Genomic DNA, 20,603 nt, shown 5'->3' on the forward strand with positions numbered 1-20,603 from the left:
TTTTTTAGTATATTCAAATTGCTGCGCAATCATCACTGCCATCTAATTCCAGAGCATTTTCTTCACCCTAGAAAGGAACTCATTAATATATGCATTCATAGTCACGCTCCCTGTCCCCCACCCCTGCAACCACTAGTCTACCTTCTGTCTTCGCAGATTTACCTATCCTGCACATTTCATATAAATGGATTTTGGAGGAGGTCACTGAGAGGGCCTGACCGCCGGTTGACCCTGGAGCTGAACCGGGGCAAGGGGAGGCTCCTAACCCCTCCCCGGCCCTTGGAATATACGTAGAACACTGATTTCTAAGTTCTCCATTTGGATTACTCTGCAGGAGATTTTTTTTCTTTTAAGATTTTATTTATTTATTTGACAGAGACACAGCGAGAGAGGAAACACAAGCAGGGGGAGTGGGAGAGGGAGAAGCAGGCCTCCCACGGAGCAGGGAGCCTGATGTGGGGCTCAATCCCAGGACCCTGGGACCATGACCTGAGCCGAAGGCAGACGCCTAATGCCTGAGCCACCCAGGCGCCCCAACTCTGCAGGAAATTGATACAGGAGCCCAACACCTATGAAGCAGTGATGTAGGGAAGATTGGTGGCTGCCTACCACATCATTTCTTCCCCGTGTAAAAACCCTGATATTGTTTGTGAGCCATCACATGGCTAAGGGAAGGTGATCCTGTCCTCAGCTCTAGGGTGGGCCCTGATTAGTCTCAGCCAGGGTGTCTCAGTCCTGACACTATTGATGTTGAGCCTGGATAATTCTTTGTTGTCAGTGCTATTGTGTGTTTGATAGGATATTGAGCAGCATTTCTGCCAGTAGCACCCCAACTACGGTTGAAACAAAAGTGTCTCCAGATATTGTCAAGTGTCTCCTGGGAGGAAAAACCTCCCCCAGCTGAGAACCGCTGGTGTGAGCCAACCATGATAATCCTATTCTTCTTTCTAGATAGCTAGCATAAGAATGGGTAAGTGACAATTTGGCTAATGAGATTAGGGGGAAGGAAAGCTGCTGAGGGGGTTGAGGAAATGTTTTCTTCCTTATAAAAAAAAGACCCAGGGAGACCCTGGGTGGCTCAGTCAGTTAAGCATCTGCCTTCTGCTTGGGTCATGATCCCAGGGTCCTGGGATGGAGCCCTAACCCCCCTTTCGGGCTCCCCACTCAGCAGAAAACCTGCTTCTCCCTCTCCCTCTGCCCCTCCCCCTACTAGTACTCTCTCTCAAATAAATAAAATAAATCTTAAAAAAAAAAGAGAGAGACCCAGGAGGAGGCAGTTCCTTTCCCTGTCTCTGGATCTTGTAGTTTGTGGCTGAAACCTGGACATGTTGCATCCATCTCACTACCAGCATGAAGATGAAGCCAACTCAGGAAGCGCCGCAGAGCCAAGAGATCCTCAGAGAAGGAAGGCCAGAGCCCTGACACACCCAGCCAGAAGCCCAGCCCACCATCGGGTGGCTTTTTATTTGAAACAACAAATACCTTTTTTTTTTTTTAAAGATTTTATTTATTTATTTGAGAGAGAGAATGAGATAGAGAGCATGAGAGGGGGGAGGGTCAGAGAGAGAAGCAGACTCCCCGCTGAGCAGGGAGCCCGACGTGGGACTCTATCCCGGGACTCCAGGATCATGACCTGAGCCGAAGGCAGTCGCTTAACCAACTGAGCCACCCAGGCGCCCTGAAACAACAAATATCTTTTTGTTGGAGCCAGAGTGTTCCGTTCCTTGCACCTGAAACCATTAAACTGGCAGAGAGAGGCAGTGCCCTCCCCCATTCTAACCAGGACAAGGACCCTCTTAATTAAAGGTAATACATTTCCTATCACCGAGGTGACAGGAGGTTAGGAATTTACTTGGGTTTTTGGCAAGTTGATCAGAAGAAAACTGAGCACCTACTGTCTAGAGGGGAAGAATGAGGCAGCTACAAAGATAAGGACTAGACACCCTGGCCAGGAATGGATACAAAGATCAGAACGTAAGTGCAAACAGGGCTTAGTGGGTGGAGGAGCCACATTTAGATGCAAAACCGACACAGGCTCAGGAGCTACCCCACGCACCGAGACTAAAGCACCCGGAGTCATTCTACAACCGTGTTTTTTTTTTAACCATTGGCTGCACATTGGAATCACCTGCGGAGCTCCAAAAGTAGGGGTGCCTGGGTCCCACCCCCGCACATCCTGCTATAATTGGACTGGGGTGTGGCCTGGGCATCCTTTTTTTTCTTATAACTTAAAATTTTAAATTTTTTGGTGGATTCAGGTGTCTCACCCCATAGAGTAAACTCTATTGTGTTGCCTTTGATGCCGGCTGGCTGGGTCCGAGGACCCAGATCGGCGCCCCCCCCCCCCCACCCCGCAGCACCAGCCAAGAGGACTGGTCCTTGGTTTCATGCAGGATAAAAATCAAACTGAGCCAAGAGGAAGTGAGAGCGGAGTTTACTGAAGACACAGAGCAGATACAGACAGAGCATCTGGGACACTCAGAAAGGGAAGAAGAGTGTGTCTGGTCTTTGCTTGGGCTCTGGGGTTTTTATTGAGGATTGTAGTCTGGTGCACGTGCCTTCTCAGGCATCCAGGAACACAGAGGAGTGTTGAGGTATACTCCATAAGTCACTTATGCCCCGGAACCAGGGGTCTCGGTGAATCAGTGGTCTTGGAAAATGTTCCTGACGACCCTGTCTGGTCACCCCTTAGATGTTATGGCTTGTGCTGGAAGACTCCAAAGAGACCATTAACTCCTTAACCTTTACAAGGAGGACCTACATTACCTGTTTCATAAGGTGTGTGTAAAGCTGGGGGTCAGGGGGTGTAGGTCCTAGCAAGAACAGAATCAGGAAAAGGAGCAGAAAAGCAGTTTTTCACGAGGTCCCTTTAGTTTCCCTGCCTCCCCTACCTTTACACCAGTAGATGCTTTTAATTTCATCCCATTTTTTTGTGAATAGATAATACTCATACCTGGTACAGAAGACACACAATAAAGCCTTCTCTCATGCCTGTCTTCCAGTCACTCAGTTCCTCTACCTAGAGGATAGTTTATAACTCTACGTGGGTATATGTTTATTTTATTTTCAGTTCCTTTTTATTTGACAAGACTTTGTATGTATACTTTTCTACATCTTACATTTTTGACTTAACTGTACCTTACAGATTATTCCATGTTAATACTTTGAGAGCTTCTTCTTCTTTTTTTTATATGCAGCCAAGTTATTCCATTGTATGAATATGCTTTACTCTGCCTAACCTGTCCCCAAATGATAGGATTTAAGTTGGTCCCAGCCTTGCTTTGACAAACGATGCCCCAGTGAATAACCTCACACAGCATGTGTAGGTATACCTGTAAGAAAAATGGGCTCCCAGGGCCAATGGGCAGGTGTACTTGTAATTGATGGACAGTGTCATGCAGACCTTATGGAGGCTGTGTTTTCCCATCAATAACACACTAGGAGGGGCGCCTGGATGGCTCAGTTGGTTAAGCGTCTGCCTTCGGCTCAGGTCATGATCCTGGGGTCCTGGGATCGAGGTTTGTGTTGGGGCTCCCTGCTCAGCGGGGAGTCTGCTTCTCCCTCTCCCTCTGTGCTTGCTCTCTCGCTCTCTCTCAAGTAAATAAATAAAATGTTTTTAAAAAACAATGTGCTGCGAGAAAGAGCACCTCCTTCGTCATGATAAGGTGTATTATCACTATTTGATTTGTACCAACCTGATGTATGAGAAATGGTCTATTAGTGTATTTTAAAGGTGCATTTTCACCATTCTGAGTGACATTAATAATTTTTTTCATATATCAGATAGCCATTTGTTCCCTTCCTGTGAACTCTGTGTTCTTTACCCAAGGGTTTTTTATTTCTTTTTCTTATTAATTTGAAGAAGCTCTATAAAGAGCTTCTACTATATAAATAGTAGGAAAATGAGCCTTTTGTATCTGATCTGTATTTTTGTCTAGCTTGTCTTTTGATTTTACATAATAGATACTGTTTTAAGGGTCTTTCTCTCTCTCTCTCTTTTTAAAAGATTTTATTTATTAGAGAGAGAGAGAGAGAGCACGCGAGAGAGCACGCATGCGCGCATGGGGGAGGAGGGGCAGAGGGAGAAGCAGACTCCCCGCTGAGCAGGGATGTATGGGTCTTTTATGACATTTAGATTTTTAGTCTCTCTCAGAAAAGACTTCACCACTCTGACATTAAAAAAAGCAAATGAGCAAGCTTCTTCCTGTGGTTTCCAGAATTTGGGAGGAAAGTCTTGTTTACGTTTCCATATGAATGTTACAATCAGCCTGTTTATTTTTTAAAAAAATCCCTTATTTTCAGTTGGATCACATTTAAAGTTAACAAGTTTAAATAAGAGGAAATGAAGTTCAGTGAAGCAATGGTAAGCCTCCCTACTTGTTCTAGTTGGCATCCTGAGTTCCTTGTACATTTATTTAAATTCCTAGACATTTTGTCTTTTTGTTCACTATTACAATGGAAGAAAAGATGCCATTAACATCTGTTGATTGTTTATATGGCATCAGGATTTGTAAAAGCTCTCCAGATGATTTTTTTTTAAAGATTTTATTTATTTATTTGACACAGAGAGAGAGCACAAGCAGGGGGAACAGCAGAGGGGAAGGGAGAGGCAGACTCCCTGCGGAGCAGGGAGCCTGATTGTGGGACTCAATCCCAGGACCCTGGGGTCATGACCTGAGCCAATCCCAGGACCCTGGGGTCATGACCTGAGCCGAAGGCAGATGCTTAACCAGCTGAGCCACCCAGGCACCTTCTCCAGATGATTTGAATGGGGTGGCTATAGCAGGGCAGGAAGTGGGGATGCAGGGAGGGCCCTTAGCTGTAATCCAGGAAAGCATACTTTGTCACCAACATTATTTAGAATTGCCAGCCCATGATGATAATAAAAACGCAGACTGACTAAAGGTTTTACTATTATTTATACATTCTCTATGGCAAGGTACCCCTTGTTGTCTGTACCCAGGGCCAATAGCCTCCACGCCTCAGCACACCACTCTTCCAAAGAGCTGCCAAGGGTGAGAATCATCGTCTTAGAGTCTTTCCTGTCCCCACCCCTCACATTTAATCATCTTTTTTTTTTTTAAGATTTTATTTATTTATTTGTCAGAGAAAGAGAGAGAGTGAGCGCGCACAAGCAGGGGGAGTGGCAAAGGCAAAGGGAGAAGCAGACTCCCCGCTGAGCAGGGAGCCCGATGCGAGACTTGATCCAGGACCCTGAGATCATGACCTGAGCCGAAGGGAGCTGCTTAACCAACTGAGCCACCCCGGCGTCCCCACATTTAATCATCTATCATGTTCTGTTTGAGCTACCTCTTACTTTTCTCACTTCTTTCACTTCTCTGACCTTTTGCCTCGTAGAATCTTTCCCCAGGACTCTGGTCTCAACCTCCCCTCCCCCCTGCCCCCCAATCTGTCCTCCACACTGCTTCTTCTAGCCCAGGTGCTGACGGGATGCTAATACTTCCCTTTTTGTTGAACCCTCTTGCCTACCTGTCCAACCTTCCTCCTGCCATTCCCCACTGACATTGGCTCTCTAGACCAGAGAACTGCATGTCACGTGGAACAAACTAATCCCTCCCACGTCCCTGAGACTCTGCATTCACTATTCCTGACATCTGGAATTTTTAAAAATCACTGAGTTCCTATTGCATAGAAGACTTGATATTATGAGTGATGTGTTTAGGAAACTGGTATTCGGGATCTACTATGTACCAGGTTCTGAACTAGAGTCTTTGAATATTCCATCTCATGATTTCCACTTTGCAGATGAGGAAACTGGAGCTCACGGAGGCCCAAACCACATGGTGTTCTCATGTGAGCCTCAGCGTGCCACCATGCTCTTTTTAATGCTTTTGATATATTTTGGATTTTTAGGAAGCCAATTTGTCTAAGGGCCCTTTAAACTTTACAAGGTAGCATATTCAGTGACTGCTGGGTGTGGTGGGTGTTTATCAAGCTTTGGGCTCATCTAGCCCCTTTCTCCAAGTTACAACTCCTGACTCCTGGGGCTGCTTTCCCAGCTTCCCTTGCAGCTAGGGCATGGGCAGGTGGCTTAAGCGCCGGCAACCAGGTGCAAGATGTCAGTTTGGATGCAAGCACCATAAAGGAGGTGCTGTGCAGAATTCCTTCTAGGAAGGATCCTGAGAGACAGATATCCAGTTGTCAAAGGTGGCTGTGGCCTGTCCTGGCTGATCTTGTGTCCAGCATCAGGAGTGTGGGCAGAGATACCTGAGCCCAGTGGCCAGAGCAATAGCATCTCTGCTGGCGGAGTCTGATAGGATAACTTGGGCATCACACAGGGCAAGCCTGTCAGCCGGATTCTCTGGCCCTCCTGAAGATCTTGAAAGAGACTAAATATTCCTCCGTTAACTCTTTTTCTGCTTAAACTAGCTTGAATAGGTTCTTTTTGCAAATCTGACAAATAAAATGAGGTTGTTGTGTATCTTGTGGCTTCCATTTTTCTATTTTAACTACTTTCAATACCTCCCCCTCCCAATTTCCCAAATTCATACATTATAATTGAACTGTGAAACACAAGAGATCACGGAGATCATTAGGGCTCAGTGTTAAAGATAACACAGTGCAAGGAGTCTTAAGTATTTATATTCAGGGAAGGTCCACCCTCCGTCTTTTTTTTTTTTTTTTTTAAGATTTTATTTATTTATTCATGAGAGACAGAGAGAGAGAGAGAGGCAGAGGGAGAAGCAGGCTCCCAAGGAGCAGAGAGCCTGATGCGGGACTCGATCCCAGGACCCTGGGATCATGACCTGAGCCGAAGGCAGACACCCAACCATCTGAGCCACCCAGGCGCCCCCACCCACCGTCTTAAAATCTACATAATCCCATCACTTATAACTCGCTTCAAACTTGATAAATCTTATTTAGAAAAAGGAATATGTCTTTTGGTCAAGTGGTCTCTTCCCAGGACAACTCCCTAAAAGCTGATGGCCAGGTTCAGGTCAGTCCTATGTAAGGCCAGAGCCAGCCTGGTGTAAAAGCTGACAATTGTATTCATCAGACCACCCTTGGCTGACTCTGGCCTGCGGCTCTTTCTCTTCCTCCTCTGAAACTCCATCACATAGAAACATACACACGTCTGGCTCTCAGTGATAGACTTTTCCATTCTGCAATAATTGTTTTATGTGTTGGCTTTGTAGCTCTGATTAAACAATTAATCCCTCAGGGGGCAAGAACCACATCTTGTTTCTTTTATAATTTTTACAGCACTGAACAGACTGTCATGAACATTGTAAGGGTCTGTTTAATAAATATTTGCTGATTAATTTCTCTCTTGGGGCTGTTAAGTATAAATTACGCGGGTGTCTCATTATTCTTCAACGTGTGTGTGTGTGAGAGAGAGAGATCGGAGAGTCAATAAATCATATACTCCAGGCATGGAATTTAGAGCTAGAAAAGTCAAAGACACAAGACACAAGTCTCAGCCTTGTGAGACTACGCTTAGTTTTTTATGTATAAATTGGGGCTTATAACAATACCTACTCTAACTACTTCCTGGGACTGGGGCCTTCAGAAGAGATTATGTGTACTTAAGGTGCCTTGTGATTATTATCCAGTCCATATGAAATGGGACCAGAGAGAGGAGTGGAGAAGAGGCTCTAAAGTCAGTGTACAGAGAAGGGATCATAGCCGACAGGACCTATGGGGTTTGGTCCCACCTGCCTGGGGCCAACAGGTTTTTGGTTTGTTTTTTTTTTAAAGATTTCATTTATTTATTTGTTGGGGGCGGGGGGAGAGAGAGAGAGCAAGCACACAAGCAGGGGGAGTGGCAGGCAGAGGGAGAAGCAGACTCCCCGCTGAGCAAGGAGCCCGATGTGGGACTCGATCCCAGGACCCCGGGATCGTGACCTGAGCCGACGGCAGATGCTTAACCGACTGAGCTGTGGGGCCAACAGGTTTTATAGCACTGGACTTCCAAGTATTTCCAGGTAGCAGGCATCCTCCTCTTTATCCCCCACTCCTAGCCCAAAGCGTCAATTCTACCTCAGACTTTAAAAACCTCTAAACCTGTAGCCTGACACCTTGTCTCTCCCCAACCTTGGTTCAGGCTTTGGTCCTACCTTACAGCTTAGGCCTCTTTCTGCCTCTGGTCTCTAATCCCCCTCCCCCCACTCTCCAACCCCAGGGCAGCTATTGACCTAAAAAAACAAATCTGATCACATCCTTTCTCTAAGAAGCTCTGTTGGATATCTAAACCTATATATCTTATCTAAAGAGGGAAGCCCAGTTATGAGGCTGTTTCAGTCATGTGAGAGATGTTGGGTGTGTGAACTGGGAAAGATCTAGAGGTGGAAAAGATTAGAGAAATAATATATAAAACTATAAACTCTGTATGTGTGTGTATTGTTATACAAAACATGAACAATAGTTCTTTCTTTTTTTTTTTTTTTTTAGATTTTATGTGTTTATTTGTCAGAGAGAGAGAGCACAAACAGGGGGGAGTGGCAGGTAGAGGGAGAAGCAGACTCCCCGCTGAGCAGGGAGCCCGATGTGGGGCTCGATCCCAGGACCCTGGGATCATGACCTGAGCCAAAGGCAGACACTTAACCAACTGAGTCACCCAGGCATCCTGAACAATAGTTATTTCTAAAATTTCTTCTACTCATTTAGATATTCAACAGATATTTATTGTGTACCTACCGTGTGCTGGGCACCATTCTAAGCACCGCAGATATGAGGGAACAAAACAGATGTAGATCCTGCCTTCTTAGAGCTCACAGTCTAGCAAGGAGAGAAAGAACAATAGGAAAATCAGTAGGGAATCAATCAGGACCACATGAGAGTGACTGGGGGAACCACTTGAGATAAACTGATCAGAAGAAAGTCCTCTGAAGAAGAGTTGATATTTAAGCTGAGCCTCAATGACGAACAAGAGTCAGCTGGACACAGCTGGAGAAGGATATTCCAGACAGAAGGATTTTGAATTTTATTCTAGGATTAGAAATCATTAGACAGATGGCTTGGAATGAAGGAGGGAGAGACATAGAATGGTTTTTCTTTTCAACAGGTCACTGTGGTCCCTGAGGGAGAAGACCGTGCAGGGGTCAGGAGGGAGGCAAGCATGAATGGAAGCAGGGACAGGGTAGGCTGAGGTGGTATTGGCTCTGGCCGAGTTGTTGGCGGCTTGTGTCCAAGGTGTCCAAGGACATGAAGAGAAGTGGTCAGTTACAGGATTTATTTTATGGGTCAAATAGACTGCTTGCTGATGGACTTACTGGATATGAGGGTGAGTGGCAGGAAGGAATTATGGATGACTTAGGGTGGATGGTGATGTCATTTGCTGAGACAACTGGGAAAGGAATAGATTAGGGAAGAAAAGTTACATTTGGCTTTGGACATATTGAGTGTGAGATGCTAGTCATTCACTGGAGATGACAAATGGTTGCTTGGAGAAGTAAGTCTGGAGCTCCTAGAGAGGTCCTTGGTGTAGATTTACATCTGTGAGTTACCAGCACGTAGATGATACAACAGTCATGAGGCTGGGAGGGATCACCCAGGGAGAGAGCATAACCAGATCAGAGGGTGGAGGACAGCCTCTGGAATACTCCAGCATTCACTGGTAGAGAAAACAGGGTCTAAGGAGCCTGAGGGACAGCAGAAGGGTGGAGCTTCCCCAGCTCCCACAGAGGAAGGTGTGTCCAGATGCAGGATGCGGTCAACTGTGTGCGGGTATCACAAGAAGTGGAGTAAGACAAGGGTGGAAAAGGGATACGAACACAGGATTTGGCAACAGGTTAGTCATTATGGTGACTGTGACAAAAGCAGTTTGGGACCCAGGCCTGACTGGAGTATGGGGAAGGAGAGGTGTGAATGTATAATTGGCAAGAAGTTTTGCGGAGAGGATGGATCATGGATGTTTTTATTTCTGTCTGTATATTCCAACCATGAACATTTGTTACTTACATAATGCTATAATAATGTATACATTGCAGATAGCACCCAACTGTTTATGAGAGGAGAAACTCCTCAGTAGAACACAGCAGCCCTTCAGCGACCTCTCCAACCCCAGGCTCGCTCTTCTCCACAAGCATCCGTCCCCTGTCTGCATCAGTCTGCATTTCATTCTTGCCGGCTGCCACCGCATATGTAAACTCAGAGTCTGGCGCCAGGCATTAGCTATGGCTGGGCCTCCCACTCCTCTCAGCATCCCTATGCCACCCCACCCCACACACGTCCAGGATCATTCGGGTACACACTAAGCACCCACCAGTTTCACCCACGCGTGCGTCCGTCCCGCAGCTGCAGATATAGCTCCTTTCCTGCCCTTGACTCCCCTGGGCTCTTAGACCAATAGGATAGGAAAATAGGGAAAAGAATTGGGCCTCCAAGTCAGACGGGCGTGGGTTCTTTCCTCCATCTGCCACATAGCTGTGTGACTCTGGACAAGTCTCTTAACGGCCCGTGCCTCAGGTTCCTCATCTGTAAAACGAGGTTAGCAAAACCCACACCCTATCCGTTTTGTGATGCCTGGCATAAAGTAAGCAGCAGCTAAGGCGGCGCCTCAGTTTTGCTTCAGCGTAGCGCCCTGTTGAGCCACAACAGGTGAGGACTAAGATGTTTCAGAAATGTGACCCAGCAGTGGGGGCCCCTCACACGACCCCGAGATACCAGACGGTGTCCCTCTCCCCGCACAAGGCACATGCTGGTCGGGTGACCCGTCTTTCCAGTCGTCCCACACGCTGGGTCTGTGATCACGCGCCCCCCACCCATAGCTGAGCCTGACGCGGCGGTGGCTCATGCGCCTTTCCGCCCCAGCCTCTAGCCACGGACCACACGTCCCATCCCTGCCGCCCGGCCCCGCCCCCTGCCCCGGGCGCGCCCCTCCAGTTTCCCGGCTCGGGTGTCGGAGGGGCCGCGCCCGCGGGCCGTGCGCACGGATTGGCTGCGCCGCGGCGGCGGGCGGCCCGTGGGCGCACACACCCTCCCCGTGCAGCCAATGGGCGTGCGCGCGTCACTGACCGGGAGGCCCGCGAGCCGGCAGCCCCTCAATAAGCCACATTGTTGCACGAAACTCCGGAGCAGGAGTCCCGAGCCGCCGCTAGGGCCGCCGTGTCATCAAGCGGAGGAGATCCGTGGGCAAGGCAGCGCGCGTGTGAGCCGTAGAGGTCCGCTCGCCCAAGTGAGACCGGACCGAGATTCTTCCCAAGTTGAGCCTTTAGTGATCCTGTGGTGAAGTTAGCACGTTGGCGGTGGGGCACCCGACACGTCGCCAGCAGTGATTTTTGGGCGCCTTCTAGCAATCGGGACTCCCAAAACCTGTTTCCAGAGACCCTACACTCTCAAGCTGAGCGTGCCATCACCTTCTTTTTGTGCCGTCCGGATTCACTGCTCCCGGCCGGGCCGCCAAGCCCCGATACAAAGCGGTCGGACCGCGCTGTCCTCCTCCCCCGCACGCGCTCCAACCTCGGTTTCCCAACTCGGCGCCGTCGGGCCGCGGCAGGATGATCGCCTCGCATCTGCTCGCCTATTTCTTCACGGAGCTCAACCATGACCAAGTGCAGAAGGTAAGTAAGCGCGTGCAGGGGCGGCTGGCTCGCCTTTGACAAAGTTGTGTGGTCCCCGGCCCTCACTTTGGAGTCCCGGCGGGCCGGGACTCTCCTCCTTGACCCTGCGGGGAACCACTTCCTCCTCATTCGGGGTCGAGGACGCGGAAAAAGTCAGGGCTGCGGGGAAACTCCTGGGCGCGAGGAGCCACGTCCGCTAGGCACGGGCAGGCGTGTGCGCGCGTGCGAGGCGCCTGGGCTCGCGCACCGCGCGGCTCTCTGCCTTCCTGCCACCCGGCGCGCGCTCGCGCTTTTTTTTTTTCCTTCCCGCTGGAGGGGCGGGTCACCCGGCACGTAGTCTGAGACTGTGGGGCCCACGTGGGAGGAGCCCCCCTCTCGCAGCCGGAGTTCCGGCGAGAGCACGTGGGGGGAGAATCGTGGCTGGTCCGGGGAGGCTCCGCTGCCACGTGGGACTGCCGGGGGACTCCGGTGCCAAAGGATCGCGTTCTGGGGACATGCAGTTCCCCTCGGCGTTCCTCAGGGCCTCGCGGAGGTGCGCTTGGGGAGAGGCCGATCCGGGAAGGAGCCGAGAAACTCCGCCCGCCGCGCCCCCTCCCCGGAACTGAGGCGCCCGGAACTGAGGCCCCGCGAGGGGCGTACGTTCCCCCACAGATGTGCCTCGGGACGGCCGGGCCTTGAGTCCGCGGCCCCCGCCTCCAAGTAGGGGGCGAACTTTGGTTGATATTTCTAGTGCTACTAAAAGTTACACGAACTGTCTCCCCCCCCCCCCCCCAGCTTTCCTGTCTTCTTTGAAAAGTTTTCGTTAGGTAAACGAGCTTTTTCCTGCCCGAGACAACGACAGGTCTGCCCACTTCGGGGTCGGCAGCCCTCCGAGCTCTCGGGCTAGGTTATTTACATAAGAAAGAGCTTCTGGCCCCGCCGGGAGCGAAGCTCTAGGTGCCTCCGGGTATGGGGTTGGGGGTGGGGCTGGGCCCGAGGCGCTCTCACTCTCGGTAGCATTGAGTTTCTGAAATACTCGGGATTTCAGGATTGGCACCTGACCCTGGACCTCACTAGAGGTCTTGAGAAGAAGGGATGGGTGGTGGGGGGTGTCCAGAGCTGTGAGGCAGTGACAGCGTTGCTTAATTACATACTTGAAATTTCTGTGTCTTAGAGGGAACACATTTGGGATAGTGTCTTGACATAATTGTTCGGTGCCGCGACCTGCTCGTATTGTACTCCCATTCTGGGGATTCTGAGAGCAAAGGAGAGGATGGTGGGTTACCCTCATGGTGTTTTCAGAGCCGGGGCAGATGAACCCCCAAATAAAACATGGCAATACTTAGCCTCAGACTGGAGTAGGGAGGAGAGGGCGGCTGGCTGAATGGACGACTGTTGCCCTCTCCTTCCTGGGATGTGGCTCTGCTCTGCCCTGAATTCAGTTTAAGAATGTGTCTGTGAGCCGGCAGGATCTTGGCAACTTCTATGGGTTTCTCTGCCCAAGAAGTGAGTTAACCCTTGGGGAAGACTCATCCCTTGGCAAATCCTAAAGTAGGAAACTGGAGGATCCTTAATCCAGGAGAGGTCTCAGTTGTGTGAATGTCACTCCAGGACATTGTAATTCCTTTACCAGTTTACTCTCCCTTAATCCAGAGGGAGGAGGCTAAGACTCAAACTGTCTTGGTATGGATTCCGAGTCCTCTCTTTGGTCCCAGAGCGGAGAGAGACTAAGCCAGTTCTAATCTTTGTTTTGTGATTTATTAACCACAGGACCCTGAGCAAGTCACTTTGCCTCTTTGGACTGTTGGTTTCTTCTTGTAAAACAGGAGTCATAGCAGCAGCCTTGCCCACTTTAGGGAGTTGTGATGATTCAACACAGTAATGTAGACATGTCTTTTTTGTAGGTGACTCTTCCTACACTCGCAGCTTCCTTTTAGCCTGTGAAGTGTCTGGGTGGACACTGGGTGTATTTCCTCTAAATTACCAATGGGGGCAGAATAGAGTCAGGCCTTTAATTTACCAGGTGCCGGAACCTGGGACTTGGTTGGCCTCCAGGCTTAGGTGAACAAAGCTGTTTGATTCCAGCTGCCATTCGATAGGAAGTAGGAGGAGACTCAGAATTTTTGGAAGCAGCTTTTCTTTTTTTTTTTTTTAATTTATTTATTCATGACAGAGAGAGAGAGAGAGAGAGAGGCAGAGGGAGAAGCAGGATCCCAAGGAGCAGGGAGCCCGATGCGGGACTCGATCCCAGGACCCTGAGATCATGACCTGAGCCAAAGGCAGATGCTTAACCATCTGAGCCACCCAGGCGCCCTGGAAGCAGCTTTTCTTTTTAAGTAGACTCCACTGCACACCCAGTGTGGAGCCCAATGTGGGGCTTGAACTCATGACCCTGAGATGAAGACACTTAACCGAGTGAGCCACCCAGGTGTCCCTAGAAGCCTGTTTTCCAGTTGCTGCTACAAGGATGAATTCGGGGAGAAGGATGAAGTTTGAGTTTAATTTTAGAGAGTCTTTTGAAAAGGTCTTGATTTGGACTCTTCTGAAATCCCCATTATCTTATATATTCTGGGTTGTAGTCTGAGGCATGGAAAACTTGGATTCACCTACCCAGAACTAGCCCCCCACCCCCCGCCATCTCCTGATGGACAAGTCCAGTGTTTTGTACCATTAGGAGGAGACTGACACTTTGAAACTCGAGAGCAAACAAATGTGGCATTTACTGTGTACCAGGAACTGGTTTAAGCTCTTTACGTATGTTAGCTCATTAACGTTCGCAACAGTCTCACAAAGCAGATGCAGTTATTATCAGCATCCCCCTTTTACTGGCAAGGAACAAAGGCACAGTAACTTGTCCAAGGTCACTAGCATTTTTGTAAGAGCTGGGAATTAAAGCCATGCAGTTGGGCTCCAGAGCTGCATGCTCTTGACCACACTCACCTGATTCTGGGAACAATAGTGGACTCCATCCTGGCCCCTGTCTGCATCCACTCTGGGATGCTGGCAGCACCATCACCCAGCATGCCCAGAAATGCAACTAGCTCTTCTCTTGGTTACATTAATGGCACCAGTACCCTCTGGCCATTCTGGCTGGGAGCTCTGGACTCCTTTCATTGACTTTCCTTTCCGATCGCTACGCATTTGTCAACCTGTCTCTGGCTTATTTCAGAGGGCTCCTAGGTTTTCTCTGTTTCCAGTCTGTTTCTGGAGTGAGACTGGCACACTTCAGAAGCCTTTTAACACTGCATTCTGAATGCCCCTTGGCCCCTGCATGTTCTCTACCTTCACTCCCCGAGGACTTGCATCACCATTTCTTTGAATGCCATGCTCTTCACACTAGGCACCTTTGCCCTATCATGGCACTTTTTTTTTTTAATGGGAGTTCTCATGACCAATGGTTTTTTGTTTTGTTTTTAAGATTTTATTTATTTGAGAGAGAGAAGCAGAGAGCACGAGTGGGGGAAGGGCAGAGAGAGGGAGAAGCAGATTCCCCGCTGAACAGGGAGCCCCATGCTGGGCTGGATCCCAGGACCCTGGGATCATGACCTAAGCCGAAGGCAGGTGTTTAACCGACTGAGCCACCCAGGCACCCTATCATGGCATTTTTATCATTCCACCATGCGTCGGACTTTGTAGTTTTCAGTTCCGGTTCCTTCCTTGGGGCAGGGAGAATCCTGGCTGCTCACCTTTGTAGCCACAGTTTCTGGCCACTGATGAGGTACTCAGTGAGTGTGAGGATGAGAGAGGAGCCCTTCCTGGAGACAGAAGCTGAGCAAGGGCTGCAGGAAGGGGAGGAGGGTGAAAGGCAGATTGGGGGATGGCTAGGATGGGGCTGAAGGGGATGGGTGGAAAGGGGGACATTGAGAAAGGCGGTGGACTCTTCTTTCATCAAGGCCTGAGGCTGATCCTGATCCTGAGGCTGATTCTGAGGAGAAAGGGAGGGGGTCAGGGACACAGGGAGGGTGAGGGAGTTTCCTGTCTTCCAGCAATCAAGGCTCTATGTCCTCTGGGTGGAGAGATAGTAGAGTCTTTTTATTGATTGAGGTATAATTAACATTCAAGATAGAGGATTTTTGCTGCTTAAGGAGAATCAGTTTTAACCATAGAAGTGAAATGAGGTATGCATGCCTTCCTTTAGCCACTGGCCGAATTTTTTTTTAACATGCGTTGACTGGTGACATATTTTCACTCCTATTATGGAATATAGATAGCTCGCTTGGGCTCTTTTCTGTGTGAGTGAGGAGTGGCTTTCAACTCTGGACTTATGAGAGGAGGGAGTATCTTTGGAAGCAGAAAATTCAGCAGAGTCCCCAAGAGTCAAGAAAGACAAGAGTTTTAATGTTTTTTGAGAACTTATTGTGGGTACCAGTTCCTCTGGCTATGATGTGGGAAACTGAAACTAAGATACCTTTCAGTCGTCTGGTGAGATAAGGCAGCAGTCAAGAGAGGGTGCCTTACCACGGGGTGAGGAGTTGGAGACCTCAAGGGAGCCTTGATTGGTATGCCTTGAGTACCTACTATGTGCCATTATATCTTCTGACAAGGGGTTAAAGTACCAGGAGTCAACTACTGATCACAACCTTACTAAGATTATTTTTGATTGACTTAACTGACATTGGCAGGTACAGTTTCTCATTTGTTCAATGTGTACATGATACTTAGCATCCTAATACTGTCCCTTCCCTGCTCAGAAGGAGTTGATGGTAGTAGCTTTTGCTAATCATCCATTTTTTGTATCACCAAATTTCTATTTCAGAGTGTGCTAGGAAGCACTTTTCTTTACCACTGAATTAATTAAAATTCCCTCTGAGGCTCCTCAGACAAAGCCAACTTTTTTTTTTTTAAACATCACTTTTCAAAGATGAATGTTTCCAGCACCCTGAGGAATTTGAGGGCAGTTAGGGGCCCTTTTTCAGGGGAAATCAAAACAACGCAAACCACAACAGTTTTCTCAAAGCCTGGCAGCTGGAGTAAGGAGATCTGATGTACTGAAAGACCTCAGGAACCCCAGAAAACTGACTTCCTTTGTTCAGATATTTCTTTAAAAGACACCTCTTGATAATGGGTTTCTCATTATCATTGTTGAATTTTGAAGTCAGCAAGTTTGGTTTGTTTTCCAACACTGTGTTGTCTGTCTTTCCCTTTCCAAAGCAGTGGGGGGCTGGGGGTGAGTGGGGAGGAGTTGAGCAGATCAGATCCCAGAGTTCATTGCCTGAGTCTTCATATTGCACGCCATGGATCATAGGCCATGCTTCCTTGCGCTGGAGGGGCTGTTTCTGCTTACTCCTAAAGCAGGTCTTTCAACCTCAGCGCCGTTGGCATTTTGGGCCACGCAATCTTTTGTGAGGGGCTATCTGTATCCCAACGTATAATAAAGAGCAGGAATTCCCACCCTACCCGAAGTTTGTAGGGGCAAAGCCTGTATTCTGTTTGTTTTGTTTTGTTTTTGTTACCACTTCTTTTGAGCCGTAGTTTTCAGCTGCTAGCAATTTTGCCCTCCAGTAGGCTTCGGTAATGTCTGGAGACATTTTTGTCTGTTGCCAGTTAGTGGGTGAGGATGTGCTGCTGTATCTAGAAGGTGGAGGCTAAGGAGATACGCCATCTTACAGTGCCCAGGACAGCCCCCTCGCAACAAAGACCTTTGTTGAGAAACCGTGTTGGAAGGAAGAACATAGTTCGTCTCCTCCTTCAGTTTTATAGCGCATTGTTCACGATCACACAGCTTGTTAATAGTAGCTGTAACTAGGACCTTGGCTCCCAGCTTGCAGTGTGCCAGGTCCTGGGACGGTCATGGTGGCAAGTGGTCTTTTACAAAAGATGAATTTGAGGTGAAGTCAGCAGATGTCCGTGCCTTCCTGGCTGAAGGGTGGGTTACCTGGGTTACTGTTCTTCTGTCTCAGTCAGAAAGATGCCTGCGGTGTCAGCACGGCGGGAAGCAAGTGGGACAGAAGTCTGCTCAGTTGTCCGCAGGAGAATCTTCCCCTGGTTGTTGCTGGGATTTCCAGGGAGGCCAGGCATCCGTCAGACTTCTGAACAAAGCAGGAGGGTGAGCTGGCAGATCATGAGCCCAGGAGCTTCTGTAGCTGGGACCAGAGGAGAGGGGCTAGTGATAACCCACTGAGGGCCAGTCCCACAGTCCTACTGGGAGAGGCTGTACGGTGAGTGATAGAGCCAGTCTCCCAGGATTGAATCCTGGTTTATGTAACCAGCTCTGTGAACGTGGGTCAGTTCATTTAACCTTTCTAGCCCTTGGAGAGTTTTTGGATAACACCTTAATAGGGTTACTGTAGGGATTAAAGAGAGTTAATATACGTGAAGCTCTTAGAGCTGTGCCTGACACATAGTCAACTCTTTGTGTTAAATATGGTACATAGAGAACTACATATGTATAGTACTACGCCCTTAGATACCTACTGTGCTATCCATCTGGGCAGGAGCAAAAGAGGCCCTGCTTCTCTTTTCCCAAGGGCTTGTGGGACATATGGGTTCTGGAACATTGTTGCTGTCTGCCTGATGTCGGATTAGAGTAGAAGACAGGGAGGGCAGAAGGATGGGAAGTTCCTGAAGCTGAGGAATAAGGAAGCATCCTCACTGCCCTCTCTGCCTTCTAAAACACTCTTTCATAGGCATAGGAGAACCATCCTTGAGTTCTTCCTCTAACTTGCTTTCCTTTGGGTCCCCTGGGAAGTAGCCTCCCCACTGGGGGCGGGGGGCGGGGGGAGGGGGGTTGGTGTCTCTGGGATGCCGTGATCATTGTACCGCAGGTTGAAGCATCCTCAGTGGAAGGCATGACTGATCACAGCGTTCATTCCACCCTTGTGACTGTAGAAACCTAGTACCCCCGCCCTCGGTCCCTCCCCCAAAGGGCAGAGGCTCCCAGGGCAGTTGCTGAGCCCGCTTATGCTGCAGTTGGCCAGTGAGATGCTTTCTTAGCCTTCCTCACATCTGCCCCAGATTCTGGCTTTCCATTCGGGAAGCTGCTTGGGGTGGGGGGTGCCCTGGGCTGTTGAGTCATAGGACCAGGTGTAGGTTTTGGTCCCACTGACCCCTGGAGTTTCACTGAAGGGAACCATCATTCCCACAGTCTTTTGGCAGATCAGGAGGAGGATCCCTGGCTGTCTTGGGTGTCAGCAGAGAGCTCTTTGCCCCTCATACAGACTCTGGGCTGTCCAGTGTGGCCCCTCCTGACACTTAGGTGCCCAGGGCTCTTGACAAAGCCCAAGGCAACCCTCTGTGTGGAACGCACATTCTCCTCCCCCCATCCCTGTACAGGCTATGTCTTGTCCAAATCCAGTTGGGAGGCCTTGTTTCCCTGAAATGCTGCCCTCTTTTAGGGGTGGCCATGCTTTTTGCGCTTTTGTCTGTGGGTCTCTGAGCATTTCCCTGATGTTCCTCACTTGGAGGGACCTTGGTTAAAACTTACCTTGGAGTTAACTAAGAGAGTGAGTCAGGGCTGAGAACCTGGCCCCTGGTGCTCACCCAGCCAGCCTTCCTGACTCTCCTCACCCTTAGCTCAGTGGTTCTACCCTGGAGGTGTGGTCCATGTTCTTGAAAGGCCTTATTCCTACCCTCTTCCTTCTGGCATCTCCATATTGTCTGATAAAGGAATGAAGCCAGATAAGCCATCAGGGTTAAATGAGGGCATGCGAAGCTGCCGCTTCTCCTTTTTCCCATTTGAGAGACTTCCTTCTCCTGCTTCCTGCTTCCTTCCACATTTTTCTGTCTCAACCCCTTGCAATGAGCCTTTTAGCCATGTCTCATCAGTTCCCTCCCCCCGCACCCCCAATTTCTAAAGCTCTTAAAATAACAAATACTACTGTAAGTGCTAGGCTCTGTCTATGCACTCTAACTCAGGTCATCCTTAAGCAGCCCTCCTTGGTAGACATTATTAGCTATTATTCAGATGAAGACACCAAGGCACAGAAAGGGACAGTACCTTGCTCAAGGAAAAGCCTGAATTCAGTCTGACCCCAGAACCTAGGCCCCTAACCCCGGCACGGGGCTGCCTGGGACAACTGGAGATAGGCCACTTGTGTTTCATTTTCATGGGGCTATGAGTCAGGTGTCAGTTGGGAAGGGACCTTTGGATCATCTAGTTCCGGTCCCTCATTTTATCGATGAGGAAACCAGGTGTGGTATACTAAGTGACCAGCCCAAGTTTATATAGGACAAGCCCCAGAGCAGGAACCCAGTTCCTCGGTCCCTATTTCCTTTTTGGCACCAATGTGCAGCATGAGCTCTTCTCATCAGTCAGGTGTGGGCTCCCCAAGAACAAAGGCAGGATTTGCTTTGTGGCCTGTACCTAGAGTAACCGGGCCACTTTTGAGAATAAAAGGGGACACTGTTAATACTTAGGCTGCTACCTCAGCGTAAACTGAGATTGTCCTGGGCAAACTGGGATGTATGGGTTGCCCTGTCTTTGGTGGGGGTGATTGTAGGGTGGGTGGGGCTGACTGGGAAGGTCTGGGGCTGGATGTGGTACAGAGGGCCAGATCCACAGGCGTTTGGTGCAGCAGGGGAACACTTGGAGTGGGGAGTTCAGATGTCCCTGTGAGGCAAGAGGCTCAGGGGTAGACTCCGGTCCCCTGGTGTGGGGCTGTCCAGGGGAGGCAGAGTCTGACCCTTAGGGGACCTGGGCGACTGAACAGGGCAGCCAGGTAGCTGGAGAAAGAACCACGCTGCTGCCAGGGTCACGTGCAGTGAGGGCTCAGGCCTGAAGAACAGGGTCAGGCTCTGAGCTCCTGGGCATTCTGGAATGACCAGCTCTCCCCTTCACCCAGGTTATTCTCCCACCCACCCCTTCGGCACCCCCATAGCCCCTTGTGCATGACCATGGCCTATGACGTGAGTACCCGCTCTGTCTCAGTACTGAGGTAGCTGCTGACATCACAGATGTGAAGTTGGGAGCATGTAGTTGGTGCCTTTAGTCCTCTGGGACCAGTGAGGGCAGGAGACACAAGGTGTCAAAAGTGTATTGGCGGCTGGGAATTTGGGGAGAGGCCATTTGTGCTGGGTCCTGAAAGGCAAAGTGGGAGTTTTTTGTTAGGCCAGAGGAGGAGAACATTCTAGGTGTGGGGTCAACATATACACATTTCTCACCTT

At 49.4% G+C, this 20,603-nt stretch overlaps 1 protein-coding gene and 1 long non-coding RNA gene across 2 annotated transcripts in view; one reads left to right on the plus strand and one right to left on the minus strand.

The window, feature by feature from the left end:
• The window catches only part of LOC145715914 (uncharacterized), a 20,877-nt gene extending 9,813 nt beyond the window's left edge, over positions 1-11,064 (minus strand). Inside the window, exon 1 of the long non-coding RNA XR_014138183.1 lies at positions 10,978-11,064. This is a non-coding gene — a long non-coding RNA (uncharacterized LOC145715914). The remainder of the gene's footprint in view (positions 1-10,977) is intronic.
• HK2 (hexokinase 2) overlaps positions 11,029-20,603 on the plus strand; it is a 51,102-nt gene continuing 41,527 nt past the window's right edge. The window contains exon 1 of the mRNA XM_081796643.1: positions 11,029-11,522. Within this exon, the coding sequence (XP_081652769.1) occupies positions 11,460-11,522 (63 nt within the window). The 5' untranslated portion in view covers positions 11,029-11,459. The remainder of the gene's footprint in view (positions 11,523-20,603) is intronic.

Source organism: Leptonychotes weddellii, chromosome 10, assembly GCF_054177405.1.
Source record: "Leptonychotes weddellii isolate Sample4059 chromosome 10, ASM5417740v2, whole genome shotgun sequence".
In the NCBI taxonomy this organism is placed as follows: Eukaryota; Metazoa; Chordata; class Mammalia; order Carnivora; family Phocidae; genus Leptonychotes; species Leptonychotes weddellii.